This window comes from Glandiceps talaboti, chromosome 6, assembly GCF_964340395.1.
Source record: "Glandiceps talaboti chromosome 6, keGlaTala1.1, whole genome shotgun sequence".
Classification (NCBI taxonomy): domain Eukaryota; kingdom Metazoa; phylum Hemichordata; class Enteropneusta; family Spengelidae; genus Glandiceps; species Glandiceps talaboti.
In genome coordinates, this window is record NC_135554.1 from 3,125,001 (window position 1) to 3,144,199 (window position 19,199).

Sequence of the window (19,199 nt, forward strand, 5' to 3'; positions counted from 1 at the left end):
CAAACACTTATCATATATATGTATACTGACTAATGTAAATAAACACTTATCATATATATGTATACTGACTAATGTAAACAAACACTTATCATATATATGTATACTGACTAATGTAAACAAACACTTATCATATATATGTATACTGACTAATGTAAACAAACACTTATCATATATATGTATACTGACTAATGTAAATAAACACTTATCATATATATGTATACTGACTAATGTAAACAAACACTTATCATATTATGTATACTGACTAATGTAAACAAACACTTATTATATATATATATATATATATATATATATATATATATATATATATATATATATATATATATATATATATATATATATATATATATATATATATATATATACTGACTAACGTAAACAAACACTTATCATATACATGTATACTGACTTATGTAAACAAACACTTATTTTAGCATTACAAAGTATCACGTAGACACTTATAGTATAGACTTATCACATACACTTACATGTATAGTATAGACTTATCACATAGACACATATTATGGACTTATCACATAGACACTTATAGTATACACTTATCACATAGACACATAGTATAGACTCGTCACATAGACAGTGTTATAGTATACACTTATCACACACTTATAGTGTACATATCACCGACACTTATTGTATAGACTTATTAGACACTTATAGTATAGACTTATTAGACACTTATTGTGTAGACTTATCACATAGACACAAGTTTACATTTGTATAGTATACACTTATCACAGACACTTTTAGTATAGACTTATCAATTGTACAATAGAAAAAGTGAGTAGATGTACAAAGCTGTGTGATAACTGCTGTGTAGGTTGCATCACTACATTTGGTGCAGGTTTAGTAGTTATATAGTCCTATCTTATGCTATACTTGTACTCAGTATTTTATATCTTATTCCTTTCAGACACAACAGGATATGGACCACAGGCATATGGAATACATCCACAGTCAAACACTGCCCAGGGCTTGCAGCAAAGTGTTAGCAACCCCAACCTTTCACGACATGGTACACTGCCAGTACATAATGGTACCAACATACCTCTTCAGCAGCAGCAGCAACAGCAGACTGGTGGGCTTCAACGACAAGGAGGGGCACCATCGCTGTCTATCAACACTGCATCTCCTACCCCAAGTGATATCTCAAGCATACAGTTTGCAGCTCATAGTCAGTCAGTAACACCATCACACAGTGGCAGTACAGCCATGGCATTAACAATGTCAGCTAGCACGGCTAAGACAAGCACTGACAAGCAGTTTTTAGGACCACTTTCTAATGTTTCTATTAAACAAGAGTGGCAAAAATACCAGGTGCTTCCTGGACTATGTGGGCCAAGTTCAAACATTGGAAGTGAATTGGGTGATCAAAATTTTCCTCCCCCTGGGTCTGCATTGTCACATTACCCTAGCAGTAACACGTCCCTTTCACCTTTTCCTGTAGAGCTGTCACCTTCAGGGTCAAGTTTTGCAAGTCCTAGAGGCTCGGCAAGGTCATATTCAGCCCGATCAAAAAAGCGAGCATTATCGCTTTCACCACTTTCAACAGAGGGTTTCAACCTAAATGACATCATACGTACCAGTCCCACGTCACTGGTGTCATATATTAATGGGTCCAGGGGTTCTTCTTGCTCAGTTTCACCAGCACCAGGTCTTCAACCAGGCGAATATGGACATTTGTCGGTCAGAATCAGTCCTTTGTCACAGGGTTCATATAGTCATTCCAGCCTTCAGAGTGGGGGACACTCAAGACAGAGTAGCTTATCCCTACCACCACCTTATCCTGTTGTCAAGCACAGCCAAATATATGGTATGCCACCAGAGAGCAATAACACAGAGTACTCGCAGATAAATGATCAGCCGCAACAAACTGTAACCAACATGCAGGTACAAAGCCAATTAATCGTGCAACAGTACAGTGACATACAACAAGACTTTGTCAACCTAAACATTTACAAAAACCAAAGCATCAACAATTACCCACCAGCCTCTCTGCCATCATCTTTGCCAAACCAAATGCCCATGTCCATGCAAGGAACCGTCCCAACCACATGTGCTAGTTTGATTAGTCCACATGTACATCCACCACCATCGTACCAACAACACATGGAAACAAGTCAGGGGAGTATGCCACCACCTCCTCCTCCCCCTCCACTCCCACCTCCTCCGCCACCACCACCACCACCACCACCACAACAACAACAACAACTGTCTACCCCCCCTAGAACAGTAATTAAGACTGAACCTGGTGAGTGCAGTGAACAACAACAACAACAGTTACACGTTTGCAAATGGATTGACTGTAATGCTTTTTTTAATGAGCAAGATGATCTGGTCCGCCACATAGAAAAAGTACATATAGATCAGAGGAAGGGTGATGACTTTACTTGCTTCTGGCAGGGCTGCTCCAGAAAGTACAAACCTTTCAATGCCAGGTACAAACTGTTGATACACATGAGGGTCCATTCTGGTGAGAAACCCAACAAATGTACGGTAAGTGACCATTTTGATTTACATTTTCATCTCAATCAGAACTATGTTCAGTTCCATTGATTTTTTTATTCAGATTCTTTCATCAAAGTTCCACTCTGAATCATGTATATGTGTGGGCAACTGAATATTTTGCAAGATTTTCTTATATTGATAGTATTCATATAGGTTCAGTGTTTATTCTAAAACTCCAGGATCTTGTTATTTCATACAGTATAATTAAGATAGTCAAAAAATAGATTTGAAAACCAAAACCAACAGAAAAATCAGCCCCAGTGGGTACCACTTTGGGTTCTGCCCATGCATGAGTGCGCGTGGCAAAACTACTTGGCATATAGACCAGTCAGGAATTGATGGTAGTAATTCTAGTGACTTGGTATGTAGACCAATTCAGGAGTCAATGGTAGTAATTCTAGTGATATATAACAATGGTAAAATATTCAATACCAGATTATCTGATCCTTGACATGCAAATTAAGTTGGAAAAATGTTGTTTTTGGTCAAAGACTGTGAAATTAGGTTTTCGATAATTTTGTTGAAATAAGCAAGATGTTGTTTGTTCAATGCCTGACATTTTAGAAAATGTAAGTCCCTTAAGGTCCTATTACTGATACCAAATACAACATCAACACATCACGCTGATTATCACTTGTTAAGTCAGCCATTATTATGATAATTAGACAGGCCCACAGCTACAGATATATTATCAAGTACTGTATTTTTAAGCCAAGAACATGCAAATTATATATGAATATATGAATTGATTAAGTTGAATAATTACTGAATAGCCATTATGTGCTAGTAGTAAAGCTGAAGTCCATATAATTGATAGCCATTATGTGCTAGTAGTAAAGCTGAAGTCCATATAATTGATAGCCATTATGTGCTAGTAGTAAAGCTGAAGTCCATATAATTGATAGCCATTATGTGTTAGTAGTAAAGCTGAAGTCCATATAATTGATAGCCATTTCTTTTCATACTGCATAATACACACATTGTACTACAAATATAATACAATACAATACAATACATACATACAGTGCAATACAATACAATACATACAGTGCAATACATACAGTACAGTGCAATATAGTACAGTACAATACAGTACAATACAATACAATACAATGCAGTACAATGCATATCTTACAATTCAATGCAATACAGTACAATAAAGTACAATACATACAGTACAATACATACAGTACAATGTGATATAGTACACTACAATACAGTACAAAAGTGGAATAACATATTTTCAAATTGGTGGTAAGGAAGTATTCAATAGAAATATGATGCAAGCGGGCATCTGGTAACCAGGGGATCTTCTCGAAGCTACAAATAGAACTATTCCTTTCGAGGTGTGGGTAAATCGAGGTGTTTCTTGCAGGTACTTTTGTGTTTGGGCGGCGCTTGTAAATTTAATAAAAGCGGGCAAAATGCAACCTGTTAGAGGAAAAAACATTTCTCATTCCCAACTCTTGAGTTCCTCTTCAAAATATATCTATCAGTTTGTACTTAGCTCTAAACACATTACTTTCAAGAAACCTCGGATTTCTCAATTTACCATAAATACTAGAGAGAATACTGACTCAGAGGGGATGGATATTTATCTTCGACCACACATTGTATCAATGGATACCAAATCCAAGATCTTTCAACACACAAAGTTTTACAGAATTATCTTGCTGTTAATTATTGGCTCAAGAAATGGGGTATTACAAGTAGTGAAACCTGCTCATTTTGCTCAAATTACAGTGAAAGTATCCTTCACCTATTTTGTGAATTTGACCTAGTATTAGCTGGTTTTGGGGTATACTTTAAGACATGGTGGAACACGTTAACAAATGTACAAATTAATATCGACTGTGATGTAATTCTGTATGGGTCTACAAACTATACAGTTATTATTAATTACATTTTGATTCAAGCCAAGCAGTTTTTTTCCAGGCCAGAAGATCTGCAGTATTACCTTCATTCCATATTTTTATCGAACATCTCAAACAGTTGTATAAAATTGAAAAACAAATTGCTATTAGAAATAACAGGCAAGACAACTTTTATCAGAAATGGTCATTGCTAGATAATCTCAACTAAGGTATTTCTTTCAAGTTAACTTTAACAGATTCTTAGTTACCATGACTATGTCTAAATTATTTTTTGTAGCTAGGGATAGCATTGTTTGTTTGGTTGTGTGTTGTTTTTTCCTTCTCATATGTATTATAGTTCTTTTTCGTTTTTGTTTCTGTAATTAAAAAACAAAACAATACAATACAATACAATACAATATAGTACAATACATACCATACGGTACAATACAATACACTACAATACAGTAGAATGCAATACAATACAATACAGTACAATACATACCATACAATACAATACAATACAGTACAATACAGTACAATACAATACAATACAATACAATACAATACAATACAATACGATACAATACAATACAATACAATACATCTTTATTATCCCAACATGGGCAATTCCTTATGCGAAAGTAGAGAATAAAAAACCATACATGAAGAAATATTTTATAAAAGGTCACAATGAACATTACCAGATGTAAACTGAATGTCTTCCATAAGGGCAAAGTTTTGAGATTGTCGTTCATACAGACAATTGTTGGAATACAACAGAACATATGTAATAAGTTATTTTTCTCATTGATTGCTATTTGCTCATTGCTGTTAGTGATCTCCTGGCCAACCACAACATGTAGTGTGACATTTGTTGAGAATGTAAAAAAAAAAATAAGCGCACCGTCGTACCAAGAAACTATTTTTTCCTTTTTAGTGGCCTACAAAAATATGCCAATAATTTATTAAAACTAAAAGCTACATCAATAATATTTTCAGGACAAGTGCGCTTTGGTATCACAAATGCATGTATCAAATTATATTGAATTTGAAGTGTGTATTCTTGAGATATAGCCTAATTACCGAAAACCATTAATTATGTAAATTTCTCGTTAATATTCTTGGGATGTTTACCGAAACCTAATCAGTTCTTGACACTACTCTACAGAACACATGCAATAAATTTCATTTGAATTGAGCCAGTCATGTTTTAGAAAATGGTGATAAAGTCGCACCACTTTCGATGACATTTCCTGAAGAGAAACTATTTTTTTCTTTTTGTGGCCAATCGAAAATATGCCAATAACTTATTAAAACTAAAAGCTATATTAGTAATATTTTCAGGACAGGTGTGCTTTGGTATCACAAATGTGTGTACCAAGTTATAATGAATTTGAAGCGTGCATTCTTGAGATATAGCCTAATTACCGAAAGTCATTAATTACGTAAATTGCTCATTAATATTCACAGGATTTTTACCAAAACCTAATCAAGTCTGGCCATTACCCTACGGAATACGTCTTCAAAATTTCGTTTGAATTGAGCAAGCCGTTATGGAGAAAACGATGACACCGACAGACAGACAGACAGACAGACACACAGACATACAGACTTCCACCCATAAATATATCTCTTCCTTACGGAAGAAAAAATGTGTACAATAAATACAGTTCAAAAATGAAGAGACAATCACAAATTAAAACAAAAGGCAGATACGTGAAAACAATAGAACAATAAGTTACTACTCATTCCTGACTTGATTTAGTACGGAAATTACTGTCGGAATGAATGAATATTTAGCTCTCTTAGTTTTTGTCATTGGAACTCTATAGCCAACGGGATGGTAAAACTTCAAATTCTTGGTGAAGATGTTGATTAGTACTTTAATAGTATGGTCTTGGCTTTGGTCAAAACTTGACAAAGCTAGTCTGTTTGTTGTACACCAATGATTTTGCTACAGATGTTAATAACTCTACAAAGTCTGTTTTTGTTTTGTAGGGCTTTGTGTTTAGGTAAGTTTACCAACTATAGTGTATTATTATTTAATCTTATTAAGAAATAGAGGTAAAAGTTGTATTTAGTGTGATTGCTACATGCTATCAATTGTAGCTGTTAATGTTTCCATCAATCCAACAGTGCTAATAGGCCATCAGTCGTGTCTATTTTTTTATCAATGTGAAAGAAGAAACCATGGTAGCTGTCAGAGATGAAAGGAATGCTAATCTTCATTGTCAAATCATAACTCTAATTAGGCTAATATTTTTATACACACTTTTCAAATATTTTCTTTAGCAAGTATTATACTATACAAATGTATTGATGTTGTGAGTATCAACTGTACATACCACAATTTCAATCTCTAGAGAGACTGGAATAAACAATTCATTTCTGATATTAAGAATGAAAGTATCATTTCAAATGAACAAATATTCATCCCCAGCTGAATAGGATGTGTTTTTACGCATGAAAATGTATGAAAGTATATTTCAATAATCATATTGCATTCAGAAAATGGGTACAAATTGTTCCTGAGCAGGAAGTGAAATGATTCTGATCATGTTAGTCATAGCATCATTGGAAGTGAAATGATTCTGATCATGTTAGTTGTATCATCATTGGAAGTGAAATGATTCTGATCATGTCAGTCATAGCATCATTGGAAGTGAAATGATTCTGATCATGTTAGTCATAGCATCATTGGAAGTGAAATGATTCTGATCATGTCAGTTGTATCATCATTGGAAGTGAAATGATTCTGATCATGTCAGTCATAGCATCATTGGAAGTGAAATGATTCTGATCATGTTAGTCATAGCATCATTGGAAGTGAAATGATTCTGATCATGTTAGTCGTAGCATCATTGGATGTGAAATGATTCTGATCATGTCAGTCATAGCATCATTGGATGTGAAATGATTCTGATCATGTTAGTTGTATCATCATTGGAAGTGAAATGATTCTGATCATGTTAGTTGTATCATTGTTGGAAGTGAAATGATTCTGATCATGTCAGTCATAGCATCATTGGATGTGAAATGATTCTGATCATGTTAGTTGTATCATCATTGGAAGTGAAATGATTCTGATCATGTTAGTTGTATCATCGTTGGAAGTGAAATGATTCTGATCATGTCAGTCATAGCATCATTGGAAGTGAAATGATTCTGATCATGTTAGTCATAGCATCATTGGAAGTGAAATGATTCTGATCATGTTAGTTGTATCATCATTGGAAGTGAAATGATTCTGATCATGTCAGTTGTATCATCATTGGATGTGAAATGATTCTGATCATGTCAGTCATAGCATCATTGGAAGTGAAATGATTCTGATCATGTTAGTCGTAGTATCATTGGAAGTGAAATGATTCTGATCATGTTAGTTGTATCATCATTGGAAGTGAAATGATTTTGATCATGTCAGTCATAGCATCATTGGAAGTGAAATGATTCTGATCATGTCAGTCATAGCATCATTGGAAGTGAAATGATTCTGATCATGTTAGTCGTAGTATCATTGGAAGTGAAATGATTCTGATCATGTCAGTCATAGCATCATTGGAAGTGAAATGATTCTGATCATGTTAGTCGTAGTATCATTGGAAGTGAAATGATTCTGATCATGTTAGTCGTAGTATCATTGGAAGTGAAATGATTCTGATCATGTCAGTCATAGCATCATTGGAAGTGAAATGATTCTGATCATGTTAGTCGTAGTATCATTGGAAGTGAAATGATTCTGATCATGTTAGTTGTATCATCATTGGAAGTGAAATGATTTTGATCATGTCAGTTTTATCATCGTTGGAAGTGAAATGATTCTGATCATGTTAGTCGTAGCATCATTGGAAGTGAAATGATTCTGATCATGTTAGTCGTAGCATCATTGGAAGTGAAATGATTCTGATCATATCAGTCATAGCATCATTAAAAGTGAAATGATTCTGATCATGTTAGTCATAGCATCATTGGATGTGAAATGATTCTGATCATGTTAGTCGTAGCATCATTGGAATTGAAATGATTCTGATCATGTTAGTTGTAGCATCATTGGATGTGAAATGATTCTGATCATGTCAGTCATAGCATCATTGGAAGTGAAATGATTCTGATCATGTTAGTCATAGCATCATCGGAAGTGAAATGATTCTGATCATGTTAGTCGTAGTATCATTGGAATTGAAATGAGGTCAGCCACTCACAGAGGACAGCATTTAATGATCAATTTATCTTGCAATCCAAGTTACTAATAGTTCATGTCACCAGAAGAATTACATTAAGTTTTAGGTTCACAGCCAAAGTAATGTCAGTGTCATTTTCACCATAAAATGTGTCTAAAAGTCAAAATGATGACAAAGTGTTACTTTACGGTCAACAAGATGGTTGGCTACCATGTTAAAATTACTTAAAGTTGAAGCAGTTGATGATGAAATGTCTGAGTGAATCAAGACAAAAATAAAACAAAAGACTTTTGAAACCTATCTTTGGAATCGAAGACTTACATGATATGTTGACAAAAGTACCATTACAGTCAATAACTTTCAAACCGGTGAAGTTGTGAAAAATTTCAGGTTACATAAAAGACGTTGTATATCCATCAGTGTGTTGACATGTTTATAAATAATTTTTGCAAGGACATGGGTCACTGACTGTTATAGTATCCATATGTGATTGTTATTGTCATACAAGTTACACCATGAACATGTCTACAGGTATTGGGTATCAGCTTGTTTACGTAGAATTGTTAGTGGTAAAGCTTCCCTGTGCTAGACATATTGTTTCATCCAGTCTAGCTAGCTGCATCCAGTCTAGCTAGCTGCAATTCCACATACCTGGCACTATAACCAGGAAAGGTAACATTCCCCTCCTCCCACAAACAGGTAGGCTGTTACAATTGGCTCCACGCATCCATACATTGCATAATTTCTCTGATATTCAATATCCAATTTCATTCAAATGTGGCACAAAGGTGATGCACTTCACATTCTTTAGCAACATATGCAAGTTTGACTTAATTGTGGCCATATTTGTAGCCAAAAATCAATATTTACCTGCATTCATGTGTCTACCCCCATATTATCAGGTGCAAACTTTCTTTTAAAACCTTGACTTTTGAAATTAGCCTTGACCTTCAAAGACAGTGAAGATCGATCATTTTCTAGGGTGTCTCAGCAATTGTGGTATATAAATTGTGCCCAATATTTCATAAGATCTTGGCCATAGGCAATACAGAACAAGGGAAATGAACAGATGCATCAATTTGATGCTCATGTAATTTTATTACTGGATGGCAGCCATATTGGGTATAAAAATGAAGAATTTGTGCAACAGCTCCAGAACCACAAGACGTAAGGAGACATTCATTCAAGTATTTTCTCCTACAGTATAAGATGTTACATTTCTGCTGATATCATTAGATTTGATCTCAACCTCAACCTATATGGACAATGACAGAATGTCGGTCATATTTGTGGCAATATAACTCAAGAACTGTAATACATAAGGACAGCATTCAAGTGTCTACACCTATGTTATAATTGGCATGTATATTTTAAGACCCTGACCTTTTCCATGACCCAGATCCTCAGGGTCAATTACTATAAATTACCATCAACCCATTTCTTACATATTACATGCTATTTGTACACTTTGTGGTAGTTAAGAGTGGTCTATTTCTTTGCAATTTTGTCCAGAGATACAGAACAAAGGACACAGACACACATGTAGTATCGCATAAAAGATAGACACTGTGTGCACATATCTGTTCATATAAAAGACAGACACTGTGTGCACATATCTGTTCATATAAAAGACAGACACTGTGTGCACATATCTGTTCATATAAAAGACAGACACTGTGTGCACATATCTGTTCATATAAAAGACAGACACTGTGTGCACATATCTGTTCATATAAAAGACAGACACTGTGTGCACATATCTGTTCATGTAAAAGACAGACACTGTGTGTACGTATCTGTTCATGTAAAAGATAGACACTGTGTGTACGTATCTGTTCATATAAAAGATAGACACTGTGTGTACGTATCTATTCATATAAAAGATAGACACTGTGCACATATCTGTTCATCTAAAAGATAGACACTGTGTGCACATATCTGTTCATATAAAAGACAGACACTGTGTGCACATATCTGTTCATGTAAAAGACAGACACTGTGTGCACGTATCTGTTCATATAAAAGATAGACACTGTGTGTACGTATCTGTTCATATAAAAGACAGACACTGTGTGTACGTATCTGTTCATATAAAAGACAGACACTGTGCACATATCTGTTCATATAAAAGATAGACACTGTGCACATATCTGTTCATATAAAAGATAGACACTGTGCACATATCTGTTCATATAAAAGACAGACACTGTGTACGTATCTGTTCATATAAAAGATAGACACTGTGCACATATCTGTTCATATAAAAGACAGACACTGTGTGTACGTATCTGTTCATATAAAAGACAGACACTGTGTGCGTATCTGTTCATATAAAAGACAGACACTGTGTGCGTATCTGTTCATCTAAAAGACAGACACTGTGTGCACATATCTGTTCATATAAAAGACAGACACTGTGTGCACATATCTGTTCATCTAAAAGACAGACACTGTGTGTACGTATCTGTTCATGTAAAAGACAGACACTGTGTGTACGTATCTGTTCATATAAAAGACAGACACTGTGTGTACGTATCTGTTCATATAAAAGACAGACACTGTGTGCACATATCTGTTCATATAAAAGATAGACACTGTGTGTACGTATCTGTTCATATAAAAGATAGACACTGTGTGTACGTATCTGTTCATATAAAAGATAGACACTGTGTGCACATATCTGTTCATATAAAAGATAGACACTGTGTGCACATATCTGTTCATATAAAAGACAGACACTGTGTGCACATATCTGTTCATATAAAAGACAGACACTGTGTGTACATATCTATTCATATAAAAGACAGACACTGTGTGCACATATCTGTTCATATAAAAGACAGACACTGTGTGTACGTATCTGTTCATATAAAAGATAGACACTGTGTACGTATCTGTTCATATAAAAGACAGACACTGTGTGCACATATCTGTTCATATAAAAGACAGACACTGTGTGCACATATCTGTTCATATAAAAGACCGACACTATGTGCACATATCTGTTCATATAAAAGACAGACACTGTGTGCACATATCTGTTCATATAAAAGACAGACACTGTGTGTACGTATCTGTTCATATAAAAGACAGACACTGCATGTGTACATATCTGTTCATGTAAAAGACCGACACTATGTGCACATATCTGTTCATATAAAAGACAGACACTGCATGTGTACATATCTGTTCATGTAAAAGACCGACACTATGTGCACATATCTGTTCATATAAAAGACAGACACTGTGTGCACATATCTGTTCATATAAAAGACAGACACTGTGTGCACATATCTGTTCATCTAAAAGACAGACACTGTGTGCACATATCTGTTCATATAAAAGACAGACACTGTGTGTACGTATCTGTTCATATAAAAGACCGACACTATGTGCACATATCTGTTCATATAAAAGACAGACACTGTGTGCACATATCTGTTCATATAAAAGACAGACACTGCATGTGTGCACATATCTGTTCATGTAAAAGACCGACACTATGTGCACATATCTGTTCATATAAAAGACAGACACTGCATGTGTGCACATATCTGTTCATGTAAAAGACCGACACTATGTGCACATATCTGTTCATATAAAAGACCGACACTGTGTGTACATATCTGTTCATGTAAAAGACCGACACTATGTGCACATATCTGTTCATCTAAAAGACAGACACTGTGCACATATCTGTTCATCTAAAAGACAGACACTGTGTGCACATATCTGTTCATGTAAAAGACAGACACTGTGTGCACATATCTGTTCATATAAAAGACAGACACTGTGTGCACATATCTGTTCATATAAAAGACAGACACTGTGCACATATCTGTTCATATAAAAGACAGACACTATGTGCACATATCTGTTCATATAAAAGACAGACACTATGTGCACATATCTGTTCATGTAAAAGACAGACACTGTGTGCACATATCTGTTCATATATTGTCAGAAATGACCAGGTCCTTCATGGCTTTAACTTCTAAATCAACATTTAACAAAATAATGGATTTCATCTGTTTGTGACACATAAGTAAAGAATTTATTTGAAGGTCTGTATCTTCTGTGAAGACTTATTTCAAGTCAACAATGTACAGCCAAAGTTCCAGATATACCAAGCAAAAATATGATCCTTGTTAATAGCAATATGATAGATGCCTGTTAAAACTCACTGTGCATATTTAACATTCCATGCAGAGACACACCCTCCTAACATTACACACCAAATACATGCATAGTAACAAGGTGATTATCAGTTTCTTACTTACTGTCCCATAACAATGGGGAAAAAATGAGGACTTGAGAAATTAATTGTACTTGACTAGATCTCAGTTGCATACAATCTCCGGACCTGTATCAATGATGCATTAAAATTACCCTCAATTCATGGTTACAGCAAATGGCAAGTGTATTTTAATGCTGGGAGTTTATTAGAGACAGGAAGATTTACAGAGAGTATATGTGAATAACAACCTTTCCACTGTGTATTTGTTTTCATAGGTCATGTCAGGTCACAGAGTTGACCTTCCAAAGGACATAGCTTAGATAAATGAACCGCTAGGCCTACTTACATATCTGGGTCTGTTTTCTCCTAAATTGCAGTACTGGCTATGTATAGCCCTAAATTGCAGTACTGGCTATTATGTATAGCCCTGAATTGCAGTACTGGCTGTGTATAGCCCTAAATTGCAGCACTGGCTGTGTATAGACCTAAATTGCAGCACTGGCTGTGTATAGACCTAAATTGCAGCACTGGCTGTGTATAGCCCTAAATTGCAGTACTGGCTATTATGTATAGCCCTAAATTGCAGTACTGGCTATGTATAGCCCTAAATTGCAGTACTGGCTATTATGTATAGCCCTAAATTGCAGTACTGGCTGTGTATAGCCCTAAATTGCAGTACTGGCTGTGTATACATGTATATCCCTGAATTGCCCTGAATTGCAGTACTGGCTGTGTATAGCCCTGAATTGCTGTACTGGCTGTATATATCCCTGAATTGCTGTACTGGCTGTATATATCCCTGAATTGCTGTACTGGCTGTATATATCCCTGAATTGCAGTACTGGCTGTATATATCCCTGAATTGCTGTACTGGCTGTGTATAGCCTTAAATTGCAGTATAGGCTGTATATATCCCTGAATTGCTGTACTGGCTGTGTATAGCCTTAAATTGCAGTATAGGCTATGTATAGCCCTGAATTGCAGTACTGGCTATGTATAGCCCTGAATTGCTGTACTGGCTGTATATATCCCTAAATTGCTGTACTGGCTGTGTATAGCCTTAAATTGCAGCACTGGCTGTGTATAGCCTTAAATTGCAGTATAGGCTGTGTATAGCCCTAAATTGCAGTATAGGCTGTGTATAGCCCTGAATTGCAGTACTGGCTGTGTATAGACCTAAATTGCAGCACTGGCTGGACAGTGTATAGCCCTAAATTGCAGCACTGGCTGTGTATAGCCCTAAATTGCAGCACTGGCTGTGTATAGCACTGAATTGCAGTACTGGCTGTGTATAGCCCTGAATTGCTGTACTGGCTGTGAATAGACCTAAATTGCAGCACTGGCTGTGTATAGCCCTAAATTGCAGCACTGGCTGTGTATAGCCCTAAATTGCAGTACTGGCTGTGTATAGACCTAAATTGCAGTACTGGCTGTGTATAGCCCTAAATTGCAGCACTGGCTGTGTATAGCCCTAAATTGCAGCACTGGCTGTGTATAGCACTGAATTGCAGCACTGGCTGTGTATAGCACTGAATTGCAGTACTGGCTGTGTATAGCCCTGAATTGCAGCACTGGCTGTGTATAGCACTGAATTGCAGTACTGGCTGTGTATAACCCTGAATTGCTGTACTGGCTGTGTATAGACCTAAATTGCAGCACTGGCTGGACAGTGTATAGCCCTAAATTGCAGCACTGGCTGTGTATAGCACTGAATTGCAGCACTGGCTGTGTATAGCCCTGAATTGCAGTATAGGCTGTGTATAGCCCTAAATTGCAGCACTGGCTGGACAGTGTATAGCCCTAAATTGCAGCACTGGCTGGACAGTGTATAGCCCTAAATTGCAGTATAGGCTGTGTATAGCACTGAATTGCAGCACTGGCTGTGTAGAGCCCTAAATTGCTGTACTGGCTGTGTATAGACCTAAATTGCAGCACTGGCTGGACAGTGTATAGCCCTAAATTGCAGCACTGGCTGTGTATAGCACTGAATTGCAGCACTGGCTGTGTATAGCCCTGAATTGCAGTATAGGCTGTGTATAGACCTAAATTGCAGCACTGGCTGGACAGTGTATAGCCCTAAATTGCAGCACTGGCTGGACAGTGTATAGCCCTGAATTGCAGTATAGGCTGTGTATAGACCTAAATTGCAGTACTGGCTGTGTATAGCACTGAATTGCAGTACTGGCTGTGTATAGACCTAAATTGCAGCACTGGCTGGACAGTGTATAGCCCTGAATTGCAGTATAGGCTGTATATATCCCTGAATTGCAGTACTGGCTGTGTATAGCACTGAATTGCAGTACTGGCTGTGTATAGACCTAAATTGCAGTATAGGCTGTGTATAGACCTGAATTGCAGCACTGGCTGGACAGTGTATAGCACTGAATTGCAGCACTGGCTGTGTATAGCCCTGAATTGCAGTATAGGCTGTGTATAGACCTAAATTGCAGCACTGGCTGGACAGTGTATAGCACTGAATTGCAGCACTGGCTGGACAGTGTATAGCCCTAAATTGCAGCACTGGCTGTATATAGCCCTGAATTGCAGTACTGGCTGTGTATAGCACTGAATTGCAGCACTGGCTGTGTATAGCCCTGAATTGCAGTACTGGCTGTGTATAGCACTGAATTGCAGTACTGGCTGTGTATAGCCCTGAATTGCAGTATAGGCTGTTTGTCAAAAACTGAGTATTAAACTCAGTTAACCGTTCAAATTTGATCTGATCACAAAACATGTGCAAACATCAATTTGTTTCAGTTAACTGTTATAACATTACTATTATACTTAATGTTACATTGTATCTGTCGATGTACAAATGTAAATGGTGATAAAGTTGTTACAAACTAGACTTTTTCACTCACTGCCTGGTAGAGTGCTATGTTGTATTTAGGTATTCTCTAGATGAAGAAGACTCATATATGTTAGGGGCCAGTAATGTACCCCTGGGGTCTGCCAAGTTACATGTCTATGTCAGGTTCCCCAACACAACAGAATTTTTACCAAGCAACAAAAATGTACACTTTTTTAGCACAACTGAACTGAGGTTCAGTAGTGCTATAGGCATCCCCAGCGTCTGTGTGTGTGTGTGTGTGTGTGTGTATGTGTGTGTGTGTGTGTGTGTGTGTGTGTGTGTATGTGTGTGTGTGTCTGTGTCTGTGTGTCTGTGTGTGTGTGCGTATGTGTGTGTGTGCGTGCATGTGTGTGTATGCGTGTGTGCGCACGTGTGTATGCGTGTGTGCGCACGTGTGTGTATGTAAAATGGTGATGTTGTAAGTATGGTAAATACAATCTTCCACTGTTAACATGTCTCCTTCAGCAAACTGAATCCTAAGGAATGTCTTTGAAAGTAAGTAAATAAGAAATAGACAGCATATCAAACAGAGTGTCAGAAAAATAATAATAAATTGTTTGACCACACGTGCAGAAAGCCCTAGTAATACCTTGTAGTGTATACATGTGTGTATATGGCTGACAAAGCAGTCTGTTGTCAATGGAATAGTCATTAAAATTGAAGAATGATGTTTTTTGTAACCATATAGAATGATGAAGACATAGAATTTGATGAGCTGTTCGCTGTGACCTTTGATCTACAGTTGATTTGTCAACTGTGCCTTCATAGTGGGTGGTGATGAACAGTGCAAAAATATCACAATTATAAAGGCAGCCATGATTTCTTTGACAATTTTAACAACCAGGAAGTCAGCCTTCTGTCTCTCTGAACTCCTTAAGTCAGGGCATTATTCATTGTGAAGCTATAGTTAGCTGATATTAAATCACAGACCCTACACGTAACTCAACATAGAATTGTGGTTCCTGTCAGTTGACTTAGTGACTTGAGGTACAAAGTTGAACTGCAAAACTGCTTTTGCTGACTATTTTGAAATATTTCTAGTGATACTGAGATGGTTCAATATTAGCTCCAATGGGCACAACCTGGAGGTGGTTATAGGAATGACTCATAGCTGTTTGTGTGTATGTACATTTGTGTACATTTGTCCATGGACAGCCATATATCAGACACCTAAAACTCCATTTCAACCAAATCTTACATAAACATCAGACACTATAATATGGTATATGTGCATGTGAGTTTAATAGTTAATTTCATGACTTTGAACTTTATGCTCTCCAAAACCTTAGATCCCACCACAATGGACTTATGTTGATTGTATATCAAGGAATGCTTTCAAAAAGCTTTCCTTGTCATATGGTGATTGTTTATGGTTACAGATTGGTTGCCATGGTGTTTGCTTGTGGTCACAGTGGTTGCCATGGTGTTTGTTCATGGTCACAGAGTGGTTGCCATGGTTTTAGGTTTTTACATTCCAACAGGAATAGAAGAGATGATTTATATAAAATCTAGTGTTATATTATAAATTTCATAAAGATCAAAAATTTATTTGTTGTTCTTGTTTTTGATTTCAGTTTGAGGGGTGCACAAAAGCATTTTCTAGATTGGAAAATCTGAAGATCCATCTGCGATCACACACGGGGGAAAGACCTTACTTATGTCAGTTTAATGGCTGTAACAAAGCATTCAGCAACTCATCAGACAGAGCCAAGCACCAGCGTACTCATCTTGATACCGTAAGTATTCCAACATTACAGTCTGTCAGATTTGTTTCTGTCAGCACAACTGAACTGAGGTTTAACAGGGCTATAGCTGTGGTGAAATGTGTGTGTGTGTTTGTGTGTGTTTGTGTGTGTGTGTGTGTGTGTGTGTGTGTGTGTGTGTGTGTGTGTGTGTGTGTGTGTGTGTTTGTGTGTGTGTGTGTGCAGGTGCGGTGCATGCATGTGTCTGTTTGTGTGTATATATGTAAACAACTAAATGTCAAAAACTGCCAGACTGATAGGCTTGGTATTTGAATGTGGGGAAATTAATAAGGCGTGTAGATGGGAAATTGTTCATGTAATTATGCCTAGCAACAAGACCACGCCCATAGCAACAGCCAAATGATCACATATATTGCAAAGATAACAGGGGTTAATAGACAAGTGAATAAACATTCAAAAAATGGATGTAAATGTGCCTAACAACAAGACCAAGCCCATAGCAACAGCCAAATGATCATGTATATTGCAAAGATAACAGGGGTTAATAGACAAGTGAATAAACATTCAAAAAATGGATGTAAATGTGCCTAGCAACAAGACCAAGCCCATAGCAACAGCCAAATGATCATGTATATTGCAAAGATAGCATCAGGGATTCATAGATAAGTGAACAAACATTCAAAAAATGTATGCAAATATGTCTAGCAACATGATCGCCTTTATTCCAAAGATAACAAGAGGGTTGGATAGGCAACTGGATAGTCATTCAGTAAATGAACACGTATATCTACCATGTGGATAAACATTAAAATTTTATAAAACTGTACAGTTGTGCTACAACAGCATTGGCCAAATTTTTAGCTAAAAAACTTAAAAATTACTGGGCAGATTTGTCTGAAATTTGGTTGGAACATTCTTAGGGGTGTTTATATTAAGAATTGTTTATGACATTATGATCCAATCAGTGATATGCAAATTAGGGCTAAGAATGTGTCTTTTTGGTTTAAAATCTACAATTCCAAAACTGAACAGATGGGAGGGATGTTTAGATTCAGAATTGTTCAGGACATGATGATCCCTTCAATGATATACAAATAATTCCAAAACTACAGAGCAGATAGATAACAGGCAGGTAAGGTTTACATTGACAGGCAGGTAAGGTACATATTGACAGGCAGGTAAGGTATACATTGACAGGCAGGTAAGGTATATATTGACAGGCAGGTAAGGTATACATTGACAGGTAGATAAGGTATATATTGACAGGCAGGTAAGGTATACATTGACAGGCAGGTAAGGTATACATTGACAGGCAGGTAAGGTATACATTGACAGGCAGGTAAGGTATACATTGACAGGCAGGTAAGGTATATATTGACAGGCAGGTAAGGTATATATTGACAGGCAGGTAAGGTATATATTGACAGGCAGGTAAGGTATATATTGACAGGCAGGTAAGGTATACATTGACAGGTAGATAAGGTATATATTGACAGGCAGGTAAGGTATACATTGACAGGCAGGTAAGGTATACATTGACAGGCAGGTAAGGTGTACATTGACAGGCAGGTAAGGTATTTATTGACAGGCAGGTAAGGTATATATTGACAGGCAGGTAAGGTATATATTGACAGGCAGGTAAGGTATATATTGACAGGCAGGTAAGGTATACATTGACAGGTAGATAAGGTATATATTGACAGGCAGGTAAGGTTTACATTGACAGGCAGGTAAGGTGTACATTGACAGGCAGGTAAGGTATACATTGACAGGTAGATAAGGTATATATTGACAGGCAGGTAAAGTGTACATTGACAGGCAGGTAAA

At 36.7% G+C, this 19,199-nt stretch overlaps 1 protein-coding gene across 1 annotated transcript in view; it reads left to right on the forward strand.

The window, feature by feature from the left end:
- Positions 1-19,199, forward strand: part of LOC144436380 (zinc finger protein GLIS3-like) — a 111,763-nt gene that overhangs the window by 57,502 nt on the left and 35,062 nt on the right. Inside the window, exons 3-4 of the mRNA XM_078125173.1 lie at positions 950-2,532; positions 17,244-17,405. Of these exons, the coding sequence (XP_077981299.1) occupies positions 950-2,532; positions 17,244-17,405 (1,745 nt within the window). The remainder of the gene's footprint in view (positions 1-949; positions 2,533-17,243; positions 17,406-19,199) is intronic.